This window comes from Oncorhynchus kisutch, unplaced genomic scaffold (assembly GCF_002021735.2).
Source record: "Oncorhynchus kisutch isolate 150728-3 unplaced genomic scaffold, Okis_V2 Okis06b-Okis10b_hom, whole genome shotgun sequence".
Lineage (NCBI taxonomy): Eukaryota > Metazoa > Chordata > Actinopteri > Salmoniformes > Salmonidae > Oncorhynchus > Oncorhynchus kisutch.
In genome coordinates, this window is record NW_022261983.1 from 11,943,345 (window position 1) to 11,962,665 (window position 19,321).

Below are 19,321 nucleotides of genomic sequence, written 5' to 3' on the forward strand. Positions count from 1 at the left end.
AGCCATGTCTTTTTATGTCTGCCGGTTTCTAAGGCCAATTGGTGGTCACTCAGCCTGTACTTGGTAAGGATCGGTCTCTGCTTCGTATCTCTGACAGAGTGGTTGGTGATGGAAGATCCAGATCATCAGTGTATAGCAGGTGTTTTACCTCTGTGCCAAATAGTGTCCTGGGGCTGCAGAATGGTACAACATGTCTGCTAATTCATTGATGAAAATGGTGAAAAGGTTTGGACTCAAACTGCAGCCTTGTCTCACACCTCACGGAAATAATGATGTTCTTTGGATTGAGATTTTCTGTGTGCATGTATTTTATTAAGTCAGAAACCTTTACCACCAAGCCCACTTTGGAGAATTTTGAACAATAGAACTTCGTGCCGAATGGAATGCTTTTTTAAATTCAATAAAGCCTCTTTTAGGAGGGTGGACGTGTTTTATTCATTAGCGTGTGTAAGGTGTGTGTATATGGTCAGCAGTGCGGCGGTTGGGAGAGGGTGAGTTATGTGGTGAATCACTCCTCTCCCCTGCTGCCTGATACAGTTGTGATTACTGTGGTAGAGGGTGAGTTATGTGGTGGATCACTCCTCTCCCCTGCTCCCTGATACAGTTGTGATTACTGTGGTAGAGGGTGAGTTATGTGGTGGATCACTCCTCTCCCCTGCTGCCTGATACAGTTGTGATTACTGTGGTAGAGGGTGAGTTATGTGGTGGATCACTCCTCTCCCCTGCTCCCTGATACAGTTGTGATTACTGTGGTAGAGGGTGAGTTATGTGGTGAATCACTCCTCTCCCCTGCTGCCTGATACAGTTGTGATTACTGTGGTAGAGGGTGAGTTATGTGGTGGATCACTCCTCTCCCCTGCTCCCTGATACAGTTGTGATTACTGTGGTAGAGGGTGAGTTATGTGGGGAATCACTCCTCTCCCCTGCTCCCTGATACAGTTGTGATTACTGTGGTAGAGGGAGTTGGGGAAATTACAGGCTGTCTCATTTCCATTGTCTTCAGACTGGAGTTTGGTCACACGAGAGGGATGTTTCGCTCTCTTTACTCTCTCCATCTCGTCATGATTAGCAGTATCCTCTTCCCTCTGCTGTTTCCATTGCCTCTGTAGTCTGAATCAGAGAAGTAGGATCCTCCTGGACAACAGCTGACTCTGCTCCTCAGCTGAATCCCCATACCTCAACAGGTAGATTCATGATCACGTTTCCATTGCTTCAGTAGTCTGAAGCAGAGAAGTAGGATCCTCCTGGACAACAGATGACTCTGCTCCTCAGCTGACTGAGTTGGAAATGTTGCTGGAGGTCATTTCATAGAGACAATTCTCAAGTCTTTTGTTGTGTCGTCCTCCTGCTTTGCACTAAGGTTACTATCCCCGTTTATCTCTGTCACGCTATTGAGTTTGACTGGGTCTGTCTTTCTATCCCTCTTTCTCTTTTTCTCTCAATCTTTTTCTCTCTCCACGCTCTCTTTCTACTCTCCTCTCTACTCTACTCTCCTCTCTACTCTCCTCTCACTCCTCTCCTCTCTCTCCTCTCTTTCTACTCTCCTCTCTACTTACTCTCCTCTCACTCCTCTCTCATGTCTTTCTACTCTCCTCTCTCTCCTCTCTCCTCCTCTCTTCTCTCTTTCTACTCTCCTCTCTTTCTACTCTCCTCTCCCCTCTCTACTCTACTCTACTCTCCTAACTCCTCTCCTCTCTCTTTACATTGCAAATCTCATTTAATTTCAGCGTTGCTACTTTTCTCTCCAGACATCCCCTTTCAAAACCACTATTATTATCATTGTACATTATTACAGCTCCACTCCACTGTCACACCTCTGCATATCAGTACCCATAGCAGGTTTAATTGACAGACCCCCACAGACAGACACTCCTGCGCACAGTGTTTTCTGTCACAATCAACATCACTGCAATGTATCTGTATGTCTCTCCGTACACTACAGTACTCTACTCCGTACACTGCAGTACTCTACTCCGTACACTGCAGTACTCTACTCCGTACACTGCAGTACTCTACTCCGTACACTGCAGTACTCTACTCCGTACACTGCAGTACTCTACTCCGTACACTGCAGTACTCTACTCCGTACACTGCAGTACTCTACTCCGTACACTGCAGTACTCTACTCCGTACACTGCAGTACTCTACTCTGTACACTGCAGTACTCTACTCTGTACACTGCAGTACTCTACTCTGTACACTGCAGTACTCTACTCCGTACACTGCAGTACTCTACTCCGTACACTGCAGTACTCTACTCCGTACACTGCAGTACTCTACTCCGTACACTGCAGTACTCTACTCCGTACACTGCAGTACTCTACTCCGTACACTGCAATACTCTGTACACTGCAATACTCTACTCCGTACACTGCAATACTCTACTCCGTACACTGCAATACTCTACTCCATACACTGCAATACTCTGTACACTGCAATACTCTACTCCGTACACTGCAGTACTCTACTCCATACACTGCAGTACTCTACTCCATACACTGCAGTACTATACTCCATACACTGTAATACTCTACTCCATACACTGCAATACTCAACTCCATACACTGCAATACTCTGTACACTGCAATACTCTACTCCGTACACTGCAGTACTCTACTCCATACACTGCAGTACTCTACTCCATACACTGCAGTACTATACTCCATACACTGTAATACTCTACTCCATACACTGCAATACTCTGTACACTGCAATACTCTACTCCGTACACTGCAGTACTCTACTCCATACACTGCAGTACTCTACTCCATACACTGCAGTACTATACTCCATACACTGTAATACTCTACTCCATACACTGCAATACTCAACTCCATACACTGCAATACTCTGTACACTGCAATACTCTACTCTGTACACTGCAATACTCTACTCCGTACACTGCAATACTCTACTCCGTACACTGCAATACTCTACTCCATACACTGCAATACTCTGTACACTGCAATACTCTACTCCGTACACTGCAGTACTCTACTCCATACACTGCAGTACTATACTCCATACACTGTAATACTCTACTCCATACACTGCAATACTCAACTCCATACACTGCAATACTCTGTACACTGCAATACTCTACTCCGTACACTGCAGTACTCTACTCCATACACTGCAGTACTCTACTCCATACACTGCAGTACTATACTCCATACACTGTAATACTCTACTCCATACACTGCAATACTCTACTCCGTACATTGCAATACTCTACTCCGTACACTGCAATACTCTGTACACTGCAATACTCTACTCCATACACTGCAATACTCTACTCCATACACTGCAATACTCTGTACACCGTAATACTCTGTACACCGTAATACTCTGTACACCGCAATACTCCACACTGACATCCTCCAGACTCTCTGAACTGTACTTCAGACTGCACACTCCAAACCCTGTCTATATTTCCACTAGATGTCCCTCAGTCCATCAGTCTCTGTATATATGTATACAATCTGAAGGTTCTGTAATGCTGTACCCTCCTGAACAGACCCTACTGTCTCTGTATAAATGTCTATCTGAACACCCTCCTGAACAGACCCTACTGTCTCTGTAATGCTGTACCCTCCTGAACAGACCCTACTGTCTCTGTATAAATGTCTATCTGAACACCCTCCTGAACAGACCCTACTGTCTCTGTATAAATGTCTATCTGAACACCCTCCTGAACAGACCCTACTGTCTCTGCTGTTGTCCTACATGCAGGGGTGATGACGTCATGGTAGAACAAGTTACTGGGTCAGTAGGCTGTAGGGAGCAGCCGTGGCCTGGGACTACACAGACTCTGACAAACAAACACACAGAACTACACAGCCACCAGGCTCTGACACGCACACACACACAGAGAGAACTACACAGCCACCAGGCTCTGACAAACAAACACACACAGAACTACACAGCCACCAGGCTCTGACAAACACACACACACACACAGAGAACTACACAGCCACCAGGCTCTGACACTTTTAGCACTGTGCTATCATGCCTCACACACAGACATACACTATATAGACAACAGTATGTGGACACTCCTTCAAATGAGTGGATTTGGCTATTTCAGCCACACCTGTTGTTGACAGGTGTATAAAATGTTGCGCCCACCCATGCAATCTTTATAGACAAACATTGGCAGTAGAATGGCCTTACTGAAAAGCTCAAACAAGTCAGTTCGTCAAATTTCTGCCCCGGTCAACTGTAAGTGCTGTTATTGTCGAACATCTTTGGGATGAATTGGAACGCCGACTGCGAGCCAGGCCCAATCACCCAACATCAGTACCCGAACTCACTAATGCTCTTGTGGCTGAATTGAATCAAGTCCCCACAGCAATGTTCCAACTTCTAGTGGAAAGTCTTCCCAGAAGAGTGTAGGCTGTTATAGCAGCACAGGAGGGACCAACTCCATATTAATCCCCATGTTTTTGGAATGAGATGTTCGACGAGCAGGTGTCCACATACTTTTGGTTATGTAGTGCGTTGATCAACAAGCTTCCTCCACAGAGGCTGAGGTCACTGGGAGAAGAGTTTTAAGAAGACAGTTGGATAGAAAGAGATGGGTGGGGTGCATAGAGAACTAGGGAAGGAGACGTGGTTCATAAATAGAGTTAATGTGTGGGGTGCATAGAGAACTAGGGAAGGAGACGTGGTTCATAAATAGAGTTAATGTGTGGGGGTGCATGGAGAACTAGGGAAGGAGACATGGTTCATAAATAGAGTTAATGTGTGGTGGTGCATAGAGAACTAGGGAAGGAGACATGGTTCATAAATAGAGAGTTAATGTGTGGGGTGCATAGAGAACTAGGGAAGGAGACGTGGTTCATAAATAGAGAGTTAATGTGTGGGGTGCATAGAGAACTAGGGAAGGAGACGTGGTTCATAAATAGAGAGTTAATGTGTGGTGGTGCATAGAGAACTAGGGAAGGAGACATGGTTCATAAATAGAGAGTTAATGTGTGGGGTGCATAGAGAACTAGGGAAGGAGACGTGGTTCATAAATAGAGTTAATGTGTGGGGGTGCATAGAGAACTAGGGAAGGAGACGTGGTTCATAAATAGAGAGTTAATGTGTGGGGTGCATAGAGAACTAGGGAAGGAGAAGTGGTTCATAAAGAGTTAATGTGTGGGGGTGCATAGAGAACTAGGGAAGGAGACGTGGTTCATAAAGAGTTAATGTGTGGGGGTGCATAGAGAACTAGGGAAGGAGACGTGGTTCATAAAGAGAGTTAATGTGTGGGGGTGCATAGAGAACTAGGGAAGGAGACGTGGTTCATAAAGAGAGTTAATGTGTGGGGGTGCATAGACACGGATCATGTGGAAAATAAGCTCAAACCGCCTCTGCGTAAAGATTAGCTCTGTTTGTTGTAACATGCACCTGCACACACTGTCTGTCTGTCTCTGTCAGGGGGTTCAGCTGTTACCTGTATCACACATTATTAATCCTCCCATTATCAGTATTCATGTCGGTTTCCCCCTGAGGGATAGACTGTGTGCTAGACACACACACACCTTAACACACCACTCCCTGATTGCATCAGTGTGCTGTGGGACAGGGTCACCTGAAGAGAGATTGCTGATGTCATATGAAGGAAAAGGTGTAGGAGAGGACAGTGTTTGTTAATAGTTACACACACACTTTCTTTTTGAAACAGCTGCCTCAACTTCTCCCATGGCAACGACCCTAGCATTATGCTGCTTCCGTGACAACCTATAGTGATCCCTGTCTGACCTTCACTGATTGATTCACAGCTTACGCTCCTCTCAGGCTCTCCTCTCCTCTCAGGCTCTCCTCTCAGGCTCTCCTCTCAGCCTCTCCTCTCAGGCTCTCCTCTCCTCTCAGGCTCTCCTCTCAGCCTCTCCTCTCCTCTCAGGCTCTCCTCTCCTCTCAGGCTCTCCTCTCCTCTCAGGCTCTCCTCTCAGGCTCTCCTCTCCTCAGGTGTTTTCTGTCTGTGATGGTGATGACTACATATCAGTGTTGTAATGAGAAAGCTTCCATACACTAACTGAGGGGATGTGGAAAGGGTCTGTGTTTACTCCACTGAACTCTGTTTATATCTGGGAGCTGTCAGACGTGCTCACGTGTTGCTCTGCAGGTGTGGACTAAAATAAGCTCACCTGCAGAGAGAGACACGCGCACATACACACACACACAGGCCTATTGTTCTCCATGTTGCTGTGGGTGGTGTTAGGATAGAGAGGGGTGTAATACACTGATACAACACTGTGGTATTTATTAGGGGGGGGGGGGGGGGGGGGGGGTTCTCCTATCAACCCGTCTGTCATAGCAAAGCTGAATGGTGATTAGCTGGTATGCGGACATCCTTGTTGAAGCTGCCAAACCTCTCCGGTTTCTGCTGGCTGCTGGTTTCTGTCACGCACACACACACCATCATTGCACACAACCGAGTCGAGCAAAGTTTCCTAATAACGTCATATATTGATTCTATCTCAGGCTGTGAGTCCCAAATGACACCCTATTCCCTATATAGTGCACTACTTTAGACCAGAGCCCTATGGGCCTATAGACTATAGGGTGACATTTGAGACACATGAATCTGTTTCTGTCTAGTAGTCTCTGCAGTAACCATGCCAACGGTTTTTTTTGTCGTCCGATTTTCTGTTTGATACAAGATAAAAGTTGTCATGGCAACAATGAACATTTCCATTGCAATGTCATGCTGGAAACATCCTCATGTTGTCCCAGTGAATGACATCTGAGCAACTCCAGCATCATGCAGCGTGTCTCCACCTGCTTGACATCTGAACACCTCCAGCATCCTGCAGCGTGTCTCCACCTGCTTGACATCTGAACACCTCCAGCATCCTGCAGCGTGTCTCCACCTGCTTGACATCTGAACACCTCCAGCATCCTGCAGCGTGTCTCCACCTGCTTGACATCTGAACACCTCCAGCATCCTGCAGCGTGTCTCCACCTGCTTGACATCTGAACACCTCCAGCATCATGCAGCGTATCTCCACCTGCTTGACATCTGAACACCTCCAGCATCCTGCAGCGTGTCTCCACCTGCTTGACATCTGAACACCTCCAGCATCCTGCAGCGTGTCTCCACCTGCTTGACATCTGAACACCTCCAGCATCCTGCAGCGTGTCTCCACCTGCTTGACATCTGAACACCTCCAGCATCATGCAGCGTATCTCCACCTGCTTGACATCTGAACACCTCCAGCATCCTGCAGCGTGTCTCCACCTGCTTGACATCTGAACACCTCCAGCATCCTGCAGCGTGTCTCCACCTGCTTGACATCTGAACACCTCCAGCATCCTGCAGCGTGTCTCCACCTGCTTGACATCTGAACACCTCCAGCATCCTGCAGCGTGTCTCCACCTGCTTGACATCTGAACACCTCCAGCATCCTGCAGCGTGTCTCCACCTGCTTGACATCTGAACACCTCCAGCATCCTGCAGCGTGTCTCCACCTGCTTGACATCTGTATTATTCATTCCTGCTTTATTCCATATATATATTTTCCCTTCATCCTATAAGTCTTCTGTTGTAAACAACGTGCCTGTTGAGGAAATCCTGGGTTGTCCTCCGTAGGAATAAAATTAAACCGAGTGAAACGGGGGAGTACTGTGTGTGTGTGTGTGTGTGTGTGTGTGTGTGTGTGTGAGAGATAACGTTGTCTGTAAGGCCATTCCTCCAATTGCTACCCATTTGTTAATTGATCCAGCCACTAAGTCCCGACCAACAGAATGCCCGGCTCCCTAAGCCCCTGGCGGCTGTGATCAGGGGATCAGTATTATCTGTAATCAGCTTAGCAGGCCTGCCTGACAGGATGTTATGGCCTGCTCTTGTGCTTCTTGGATCGACAGACGATCAGTGTTGTAACACTCACTCAGGAAACATCTCCATAGTCTTAGAAGCGCTTCCTCTGCTTCGACAGACAGAGCGACAGACAGACAGACAGACAGACAGACAGAGCGACAGAGACCAGAGTCTTTAACATTAGAACTGAGATGGATCAGAGTCTTAACATTAGAACTGAGATGGATCAGAGTCTTTAACATTAGAACTGAGATGGATCAGAGTCTTTAACATTAGAACTGAGATGGATCAGAGTCTTAACATTAGAACTGAGATGGATCAGAGTCTTTAACATTAGAACTGAGATGGATCAGAGTCTTAACATTAGAACTGAGATGGATCAGAGTCTTAACATTAGAACTGAGATGGATCAGAGTCTTTAACATTAGAACTGAGATGGATCAGTCTTAACATTAGAACTGAGAATGGTTCTGAGGACTTGATGGAAGTTGTTCTCTGATTCCTTTGAGTTCTCTGATAGAACTTTAAGAATTTCAGTTTCCACAGATTTCTAAGGTTTGAAGACTTAGACTCTTTAATGTTCTTTAGTAAACGGTCATCAAACACAGAACAGAAAGACTAGTTTTGACTTTGTGGTAGAGGTTCTTTACAAATATTTCACAGACGTAATAAATCTGCTATCTGAAAATGTATTTCCATTATGAATGGCTTTGCTTTAATCACAAATGGACTTTGGGTCTGACTATTTTACCCATGTGTATTTAGAGTAGAAACGTAGTCTAGTCCATAGTCCTCTGGTGTTAAAGGAGGGTTTGGACTTGGTAATGGGAACCTGTTTCCATCCCCTTTGTAATGTCTCTCTCTTTTTCTCTCTTTCTGTCTCTCTGTGTATTTCTGTTTCTCTCTGTGTATTTCTGTCTCTCAAGGTCTGTCCTTCTCAATCTAGATATTGTGTTCCTTTTCTTTACAATGCATTGCATAATCAGAAGAGGCAGCGTGTAGGTATATTAACAACACCAGGACCAATCTTCCACTGGCTGCATGACTCTCCCTCTCCTTCTTTAGTTCTCTCTCTCTTACTCCTCTTTCGTTTGGAGATGAACTGTTGTTTTTTGTTTATTATTTGTCATATTGCCAATATAAAGATCAACCAACCAATATGTTTGATCTCCACATAAAACAACAGCAGTTATATAGAGTTTGAATAACATCTATGTTTTGCTTGTAACCACTTTTTGAAGTTTCTTTCACTACAACTTCTTTAGAAGATGTCCTTCTCGTTTATTTGCATCATTTCCTTCCCTCCTCCTTTCCTTTCTGTCTTGTTTAATGTGTCATTGTATTTTATTTATCTGTTAAATGTGTTTCCTGTTGAGACATCCAAATGTTCCACCATGCACCATCCTGGCTACCAGTCTGTCCTCTGTCTGTTAGTGCGTCTGTTGTGTTGTTGTGTTGCTGCATGGGCTCTCTGCACACTGGGATCTCTCTTGCTCTCTCTCTCTCTCCCCTCTCCTGCTCTCTCTCTCTCTCCCCTCTCCCCTCTCCTTCTCTCTCTCTCTCCCCTCTCCTGCTCTCTCTCTCCCCCCCTCTCCTGCTCTCTCTCCCCCCCTCTCCTGCTCTCTCTCTCCCCCCTCTCCTGCTCTCTCTCTCGCCCCTCTCCTGCTCTCTCTCTCTCTCGCCCCTCTCCTGCTCTCTCTCTCTCTCTCCCCCCCTCTCCTGCTCTCTCTCTCTCTCCCCCCTCTCCTGTTCTCTTCCCCCCCTCTCCTGCTCTCTTCCCCCTTCTCACTGCCTCTCTCCCCCCTCTCCTGCTCTCTCCCCCCCTCTCCTGCTCTCTCCCCCCCCTCCTGCTCTCTCCCCCCTCTCCTGCTCTCTCCCCCCCCTCTCCTGCTCTCTCCCCCCCTCTCCTGCTCTCTCCCCCCCTCTCCTGCTCTCTCCCCCTCTCCTGCTCCTCCCCCCTCTCCTGCTCTCTCCCCCCTCTCCTGCTCTCTCCCCCCTCCTGCTCTCTCCCCCCCTCTCCTGCTCTCTCCCCCCCTCTCCTGCTCTCTCTTCCTGCTCCACCCCTCCCCCCCTCTCCTGCTCCCCCCCCCCTCTCCTGCTCTCTCTCTCCCCTCTCCTGCTCTCTCGCTCCCCTCTCCTGCTCTCCTGCTCTCTCGCTCCTCTCTCGCTCCCCTCTCCTGCTCTCTCGCTCCCCTCTCCTGCTCTCTCGCTCCCCTCTCCTGCTCTCTCACTCCCCTCTCCTGCTCTGTCTGTAGTGAGGGATGTTTGTTGACATCTGCTCTGTGTGTTTCTCTTTAGGGGACGTGCTGTTTCAGATGGCTGAGGTCCACAGACAGATCCAAGTACAGCTAGAGGAGATGGTGGGTATATGAACCTTCATAAGGACTTTATGACACAATCAAAAGCAGATTGCTAGAGGAGATGGTGTACTGTAGGAATAGAGGTCAAATAACTTTGATTTAAATGCTGAGCTGTAGTCTAAGAACAGCATTCTTATGTAGGTGTTCCTTCTGTCCAGGTGGGAAAGGGCAGTGTGGAGTAAAGTAGAGATTGTGTCATCTGTTGGGGAGGTACGCAAATTAGAGTGGGTCCAGGGTGTCTGGGATGATGGTGTTGATGTGAGTCTTTCAAAGCAGTTCATGGCTACAGATGTGGGTGCTACGGGGTGATAGTCATTTAAACTAGTTACCGTGATGTTCTTGGGCACAGGGACTATGGTGGTTTGCTTGAAACATGTAGGTATTACAGACTGGGTCAGGGAGAGGTTGAAAGTGTCAGTGAAGACACTTGCCAGCTGGTCAGCGCATACTCTGGGTGCCTGTTTCAAGGTCTTACTCACATTGGCTACGGCGAGTGTGATCACACAGTTGTCTGGAACAGCTGGTGCTCTCATGCATGATTCAGTGTTGCTTGCCTCGAAGCGAGCATAGAAGGTATTTAGCTCGTCTGGTAGGCTTGCGTCACCGGGCAGCTCGCGGCTGGGTTTCCCTTTGTAATGCGTGATAGTTTGTAAGCCCTGCCACATCTGACGAGCGTCAGATATAATCCATGGCTTCTGGTTGGGATATGTACGTCACTGTGGATTGACGTTGTCGACACATTTATTAATGAAGCTGGTGATTGATGTGGTAAACTTCTGGGATAAATCCCAGAACATATTCCAGTCTGTTCTAGCAAAACAGTCCTGTAGCCTATAGCATCCGCTTCATCGGACCACTTCTGTATTGCACACGTCACTGGTACTTCCTGTTTTTGCTTGAAAGCAGGAATCAGGAGGATAGAGTTATGGTCAGATTTGACAAACGGAGACCGACGGAGAGCTTTGTATGCGTCTCTGTGTGTGGAGTAAAGGTGGTCTAGAGTTTCCGCTTCTGGTTGCACAGGTGACATGATGGTAGAAATGAGGTAAAACAGATTTCAGTTTTCCTGTATTAAAATCGCCAGGCCAGTGGTCTAAGGCACTGCATCTCAGTTGATAGCTGTGCCACTAGAGATCCTGGTTCGAGTCAGGCTCTGTCGCAGCCGGCCACGCCCGGGAGACCCCTGGGATGGCGCACAATTGGCCCAGCATCGTCCAGGTTAGGGGAGTGTTTGTCCTTTTCCCATTGTGCTCTAGCGACTCCTGTGGTGGGCCGGGAGCGTGCATGCTGACATGGTCACCAGGTGCACGGCGTGTCCTCCAACACATTGGTGTGGCTGGCTTCCGGGTTAAGCGGGCATTGTATCAAGAAGCAATGCGACTTGGTTGGGTCGTGTTTCGGAGGACACATGGCTCTCGACCTTCGCCTCTCCTGAGTCCATATGGGATTGCAGCGATGAGACAAGACTATAACTACCAATTGGATACCATGAAAAAGGGGTAAAATAAAATAAAGTCACTGGCCAATAGGAGCACCGCCTCTGGGTGAGCATTTTCTTGTTTGGGGAGAGTTTGGGTTATACAGCTCGTTGAGTGTGGTCTTAGTGCCAGCATCTAAGGTCTACAGCTTATCATGAGGTATTGTAATTCAGGCGAGCAGAACCTGGAGACATCCGTAATATTGGATATGGTACAACAGCTGTTGTTAATAAAGACACGCCCCCTCCCCTGAGCGTACCTGAAGCTGCTGTTCTGTCCTGTTAATAAAGACACGCCCCCTCCCCTGAGCGTACCTGAAGCTGCTGTTCTGTCCTGTTAATAAAGACACGCCCCCTCCCCTGAGCGTACCTGAAGCTGCTGTTCTGTCCTGTTAATAAAGACACGCCCCCTCTCCTGAGCGTACCCGAAGCTGCTGTTCTGTCCTGTTAATAAAGACACGCCCCCTCCCCTGAGCGTACCTGAAGCTGCTGTTCTGTCCTGTTATTAAAGACACGCCCCCTCCCCTGAGCGTACCTGAAGCTGTTGTTATGTCCTGTTAATTAAGACACGCCCCCTCCCCTGAGCGTACCTGAAGCTGACGTTCTGTCCTGCCGATGGATAGAAAAAACAGCTGTTGTTAAACCAGCGTTATAAGCATGTATTTGTGTTATTCTAAGGCTTCGAATATATGATGTTCCTCCTATATATATATATATATATATATAATTATTATTATTATTATATTTTATTTAATTTTTTTTAACCAGGCAAGTCAGTTAAGAACAAATTCTTATTTTCAATGACTGCCTAGGAACAGTGGGTTAACTACCTGTTCAGGGGCAGAACGACAGATTTGTACCTTATCAGCTCGGGGGTTTGAACTTGCAACCTTCCGATTACTAGTCCAACGCTCTAACCACTAGGCTACCCTGATCACATGATCAGGATGAACACCTGGTCCTAACTCTGTTCTGTTGTGAGAGTGATGTCACCATTAACCCTGTGCTTCTCTACACCCCTCAATCTCTCCATCTGTCCGTCCATGCAGCTGAAGTCTTTCCACAACGAGCTGCTGTCTGAGCTGGAGAAGAAGGTTGAGCTGGATGCTCGTTACCTGACGGTGAGCATCTGACTAACACACACACACACACACACACACACACACACACACACACTAGGGCTGTGACGATATCGTATCGCAATGGTTTTTCCATGCCAAAAATGAAAATACAAAGTATATTTAACTCTTTGTTCCTTTTTAAAAACATGCTGTAGAATATTGTGTGCTGTAGCTTGGGGGAAAAACAGGACTCTGGATGACAACATAATGAAGTTTGTTTCCAACATTCTGTTTTCCTTGAAGTTGTTTTCTGTTTCCTTCCCAACATACTAACGATTATCATCCCGGCCCAAACACACACACACACCTTGTTTGAACAGCTACTGTCCCCCGTCAGCACCACAGTTATTCAGCACCACAGTTATTCAGACCATGTCTGTCTTTCACCTACTGTCCAAATTCACCACAGTTATTCAGACCATGTCTGTCTTTCACCTACTGTCCCCCGTCAGCACCACAGTTATTCAGACCATGTCTGTCTTTCACCTACTGTCCCCTGTCAGCACCACAGTTATTCAGACCAGTTATTCAGCACCACAGTTATTCAGCACCACAGTTATTCAGAGCAGTTATTCAGACCATGTCTGTCTTTCACCTACTGTCCCCTGTCAGCACCACAGTTATTCAGCACCACAGTTATTCAGCACCACAGTTATTCAGCACCACAGTTATTCAGCACCACAGTTATTCAGACCATGTCTTTGCCAAAGTGTTTGGTGTTCTTACTCTGGACCTCCATTTTAACAGTACGGCTCCTTTTCCTGAAAATGAACCTTTTGAGAAAACAACTCTTTAGAATATTTAGAAACAACATAACCAATAAGCAAAGAGAGAATTACAACCTAACACTTCCTGCAGCATGCATTGAAGTCTGAAGCAGCAGGACTGATATACTTAGAATGAGTGGGCTGTGAGCGGGCCGCAACCAGCCAACTCCATGTGGAGGAGCAGCAGTGTGGCTGTGCTGCAGGTTAGGGGGACGAGGTGGTGTTGTCATCATCATACACCATTGTACTAGCTGTAGAATTAGACTGTTGGGTATGCTAGCTGTAGCATTAGCCTGTTGGGTACGCTAGTTATAGCATTAGACTGTTGGGTATGCTAGTTATTTTTTTTAATTTTATTTCACCTTTATTTAACCAGGTAGGCTAGTTGAGAACAAGTTCTCATTTACAACTGCGACCTGGCCAAGATAAAGCATAGCAGTGTGAGCATACAACAAAGAGTTACACATGGAGTAAACAATTAACAAGTCAATAACACAGTAGAAAACGAAGGGGGGGTCTATATACAATGTGTGCAAAAGGCATGAGGAGGTAGGCAAATAATTACAATTTTGCAGATTAACACTGGAGTGATAAAAGATCAGATGGTCATGTACAGGTAGAGATATTGGTGTGCAGAAGAGCAGAAAAGTAAATAAATAGAAACAGTACGGGGATGAGGTAGGTGAAAAGGGTGGGCTATTTACCAATAGACTATGTACAGCTGCAGCGATCGGTTAGCTGCTCAGATAGCTGATGTTTGAAGTTGGTGAGGGAGATAAAAGTCTCCAACTTCAGCGATTTTTGCAATTCGTTCCAGTCACAGGCAGCAGAGTACTGGAACGAAAGGCGGCCAAATGAGGTGTTGGCTTTAGGGATGATCAGTGAGATAGCATTAGACTGTTGGGTATGCTAGTTATAGCATTAGACTGTTGGGCATGCTAGTTATAGCATTAGACTGTTGGGTACGCTAGTTATAGCATTAGACTGTTGGGCATGCTAGTTATAGCATTAGACTGTTGGGCATGCTAGTTATAGCATTAGACTGTTGGGTACGCTAGTTGTAGCATTAGCCTGTTGGGTACGCTAGCTGTAGCATTAGCCTGTTGGGTACGCTAGCTGTAGCATTAGCCTGTTGGGTACGCTAGCTGTAGCATTAGCCTGTTGGGTATGCTAGCTGTAGCATTAGCCTGTTGGGTATACTAGCTGTAGCATTAGCCTGTTGGGTATGCTACGCCAGGGTACCCCAATTGGCGGCCCGCAGGGTTTCTATCTGAGCCAAAAAAAGTAGTGTGTGTGTATGTATATATATATATATATATATATATATATATGTATATATATATATATATATATATATATATATATATATATATATATATATGTATATATGTATATATATATATATATATATATATATATATATATATATATATTATGTTCATTGTTGGAAATAGTGTAAGACTGTAAAAACACCAGAAAATCATCTCCAAGTGATTTTATTTTAAGAAATCTGTTCCCCAAGTATTCCCATGTATAATAGACACATGATCGTATACAAATGTAAGCAAGGTTTCTGTCTGTTTCTCTGTGTGGACATCCAGGTTTCCCTCCAGCAGCCCTCTGCTATTCATAGCTTGTTTGTCTCTGTTCCGTCCTGCAGTCTGTGGTCGGTCTTTCTTAGAATTCTATTATTATTTTTAAGTTTAAAAAAATTCTCTCTGTCACACTGTTCTGTGGGCAACAGTGTGTACCTCCCAGTGTGTACCACCCTATCCCCTATGTAGTGCACTACTGTTGACCAAAATCAATAGGGTTCTGGTTAAAAGTAGTACACTGTATAGGCAATAGGATGCCATTTTGGATACTGCCAGTGAGTGTTCTGGGAACTCTTATGAAACTGGGTTCAAACCGAACCCTGCCAATAGTTGATGTTAAAACTGGAGGCTATACCCACAATGCATCTCTGTTTTTTATTGCCGCTATAGACCCATCAGAGGTGTTTCTGTTCCGTTACACTGATAAGAGATCAACGATCAATTGGTTCACTAATCCTCTGATGCTTATTTTTTTCAATAGGAAAACACACACACACACACACACACACACAGAGAAAACACTTTTCCTTTCTGAATGCCATCTGTCAAACAAGCCAGAGTCCTCATACATTATCCCCCATCTCCAATGGCACCCTATTCCCTATATAGTGCACTACTACCCTATGGAATTTCATTAAAAGTAGTGGACTATCTAGGGCCCTCAAACTCAACTCTGGACCTTGAAGCCAGTTCCACTAGTTTTTTTTCTCCCATTGTTCCCCTCTAATCAGGCACTGATTTAGACCTGGGACATCAAGTGGATCTAGTTAATTATCAGATAGGACAAAAAACCAGCGGGCACTGGACCTCGTAGGGTAAGAGTTGAGTACCCCTGGAATAGGGAATAGGGTGCCATTTGGAACCTAGCCTTGTTCTGGGTATTAAAATGCCATCAATTCACAGTAATGAATTCCTTTTAAAAAATGGCATCAGCGGTAATAGCAATGGTTTTGCTTTGTGAATTATTAATGTTTCTTGCGAGTAATTTCAGGAAAAACAAACATTTTCCATCAGGAAGGAAACTTGTTGTAGCTACACTACTCCCCATGGAGGAATCTCTCTCTCACTCACTGACTGATACTCAGACAAAATCCCACTAATTTATCAGGCCTGCATTTTTAGAGCATCTTTTTGGTTTATCTGAAAAGGGGTAGGCGGTAAACAACATGAAGAAATAAAAGCCACCTGAAGACCTCGTCCCTTTTCCCACTCCGAGACATGAAGGAGAGTCTGAGCCTGAAGACCTCGTCCCTTTTCCCACTCCGAGACATGAAGGAGAGTCTGAGCCTGAAGACCTCGTCCCTTTTCCCACTCCGAGACATGAAGGAGAGTCTGAGCCTGAAGACCTCGTCCCTTTTCCCACTACGAGACATGAAGGAGAGTCTGAGCCTGAAGACCTCGTCCCTTTTCCCACTCCGAGACATGAAGGAGAGTCTGAGCCTGAAGACCTCGTCCCTTTTCCCACTACGAGACATGAAGGAGAGTCTGAGCCTGAAGACCTCGTCCCTTTTCCCACTCCGAGACATGAAGGAGAGTCTGAGCCTGAAGACCTCGTCCCTTTTCCCACTCCGAGACATGAAGGAGAGTCTGAGCCTGAAGACCTCGTCCCTTTTCCCACTCCGAGACATGAAGGAGAGTCTGAGCCTGAAGACCTCGTCCCTTTTCCCACTACGAGACATGAAGGAGAGTCTGAGCCTGAAGACCTCGTCCCTTTTCCCACTACGAGACATGAAGGAGAGTCTGAGCCTGAAGACCTCGTCCCTTTTCCCACTACGAGACATGAAGGAGAGTCTGAGCCTGAAGACCTCGTCCCTTTTCCCACTACGAGACATGAAGGAGAGTCTGAGCCTGAAGACCTCGTCCCTTTTCCCACTACGAGACATGAAGGAGAGTCTGAGCCTGAAGACCTCGTCCCTTTTCCCACTACGAGACATGAAGGAGAGTCTGAGCCTGAAGACCTCGTCCCTTTTCCCACTACGAGACATGAAGGAGAGTCTGAGCCTGAAGACCTCGTCCCTTTTCCCACTACGAGACATGAAGGAGAGTCTGAGGAACCGGGTGGCGAAAGAGAATTCTACTTTTCACATTACACCCTTTCGTTGTGGCTTGGTCCGCAGCTCAAATTGAGCATCAGTATCACAGGAGCCACTAGCCAGTAAGCACAAACAATTCAAAAATAACAAACTTTTATTCTAAAACATATTACACTATTGAATAATGCAATATTTAACAAGTCTGTACGTGCAGACAATTAAAGGGTTTATTGTCTCGTTTGTAGGCTACACGTTACGTTTTATCAAGACAAAAGCACAGAGTTGCTATAGCAGCAAGTCTTCAAGTACTGTTTGCCAGTCAGAAATGAACGATTCATCCTCTCAAACCAATATAAAGTACAATAGGCTTACTTTACAACAAACCAGGCTTCCTTGACTTATCTCTCTCTCTCTCTGTTTGAAAAATGATTACTTGACCAGCATTTTACAACCGCTCTCAATCACTCACAGATGTCAGGGCTTGGACACGTTCCTGAAATGCCAAACGGTTGAACAGGAAAACTTACCATAGATTACCAATCCGCTGGACAAAGTTCCCATATAGATTACTAGTCAGAGACCAGTACAAAGTTCACATGATCTCTATCCATAAAACCTCTTCCTGAGCCCCCCCCCTCTGTTCCACACTGTGTGATCCTGATTCAACTGGTCAGCTCATCATCAAGCCCTTGATGAGTTGAATCACATGTGTTAGTCATGGAATAGATCAGATTACTGGATGTGGCAGGGTGGGAGTGGGAGATAACGTGTTGAAGTTAATGTGAGGGAGGATCAGAACACACACACACATCATGGTAATCCTGATGAACCCTCCCATAATGGTCTACAGCTCCACCAGGCTGATGGCTAGCTTTAGATGCTGATTAGATGCACACAGGGCCAGGACCCTCCCATAATGGTCTGTCTCCAGCACTGCCACATGATAGACAGCTGTTGAGATGTGCTCAGACAGTTAAGATGACAGGGCTTCAGGAGGCTAATAGATAGTACACACAGGGCCTTAGAGAGACAAGCTCTAAAAGGGCAACTTGTTACATACTCTATGACAGATCCATATAGGGGGACATTGCCTGCTAGACACTGACCTAAGATAAACTCTAAAAGGGCAACTTGTTCTCCCCATTGCTGATAAACTAACTTTCTGTGTGCTCTCTCCTGCCCCCTTCAGGCTGCGTTGAAGAAGTACCAAGTGGAGCACAAGAGTAAGGGAGAGAGTCTGGAGAAGTGTCAGGCTGAACTGAAGAAACTCCGCAGGAAGAGCCAGGGCAGCAAGAACCCCTCCAAGTACGGAGAGAAGGAGATGCAGGTCAGTCTCTATGGAAGGGCCGACAGGCTCGGACGGACGCACGGCTACACGCATGGATGCACGCACACGCAGACAGACACATGGACACACGGCTGCTCTCTCTCTCACACGGCTGCTCACTCACTCACACAAGCAAGGGATAAAGGCGTCAACACACACTTTTGCTCACCTCAGGTCCAGGTCTGTTTGTGCCATCTTAGCTAGCTTCAGATGAGTAGTTGGTTAATTAACAGTCTGATGGCCTTGGTGATACAGCTCCACCAAGCTGATGGCTAGCTTTAGATGGTTAGTTGGTAGTTCAGCTCCACCAGGCTGATGGCTAGCTTTAGATGGTTAGTTGGTAGTACAGCTCCACCAGGATGACGGCTAGCTTTAGATGGTTAGTTGGTAGTACAGCTCCACCAGGCTGACGGCTAGCTTTAGATGGTTAGTTGGTAGTACAGCTCCACCAGGCTGATGGCTAGCTTTAGATGGTTAGTTGGTAGTACAGCTCCACCAGGCTGATGGCTAGCTTTAGATGGTTAGTTGGTAGTACAGCTCCACCAGAGGCTGATGGCTAGCTTTAGATGGTTAGTTGGTAGTACAGCTCCACCAGGCTGATGGCAAGCTTTAGATGGTTAGTTGGTAGTACAGATCCACCAGGCTGATGGCTAGCTTTAGATGCTGATTAGATGCACACAGGGCCAGGACTGAGGGTGGAGAGTATTGGAGAACCGTGGACACATTACTGCTCTGCCCTGAGTGTGGCAGGGGGAGAGAGGGCCCACAGGCACACACACACAGGAAGTAAGAAAACAAACTGTTTGCTAGTCCTGTTTTGAAACCCTCACTCGG

General features: G+C 46.3%; 1 protein-coding gene across 9 annotated transcripts in view; it reads left to right on the forward strand.

Moving 5' to 3' along the window:
* The window catches only part of LOC109884605 (brain-specific angiogenesis inhibitor 1-associated protein 2-like), a 151,992-nt gene that overhangs the window by 82,154 nt on the left and 50,517 nt on the right, over window positions 1–19,321 (forward strand). For all 9 annotated transcript variants that reach the window (XR_004206801.1, XM_031813845.1, XM_031813842.1 and 6 more), the window contains 3 exons: window positions 10,106–10,167; window positions 12,694–12,765; window positions 18,350–18,487. Coding sequence is in view for 8 of the 9 variants with exons in the window: in XM_031813845.1 (XP_031669705.1) it covers window positions 10,106–10,167; window positions 12,694–12,765; window positions 18,350–18,487 (272 nt within the window). In the remaining variant the exon portion in view is untranslated. The remainder of the gene's footprint in view (window positions 1–10,105; window positions 10,168–12,693; window positions 12,766–18,349; window positions 18,488–19,321) is intronic.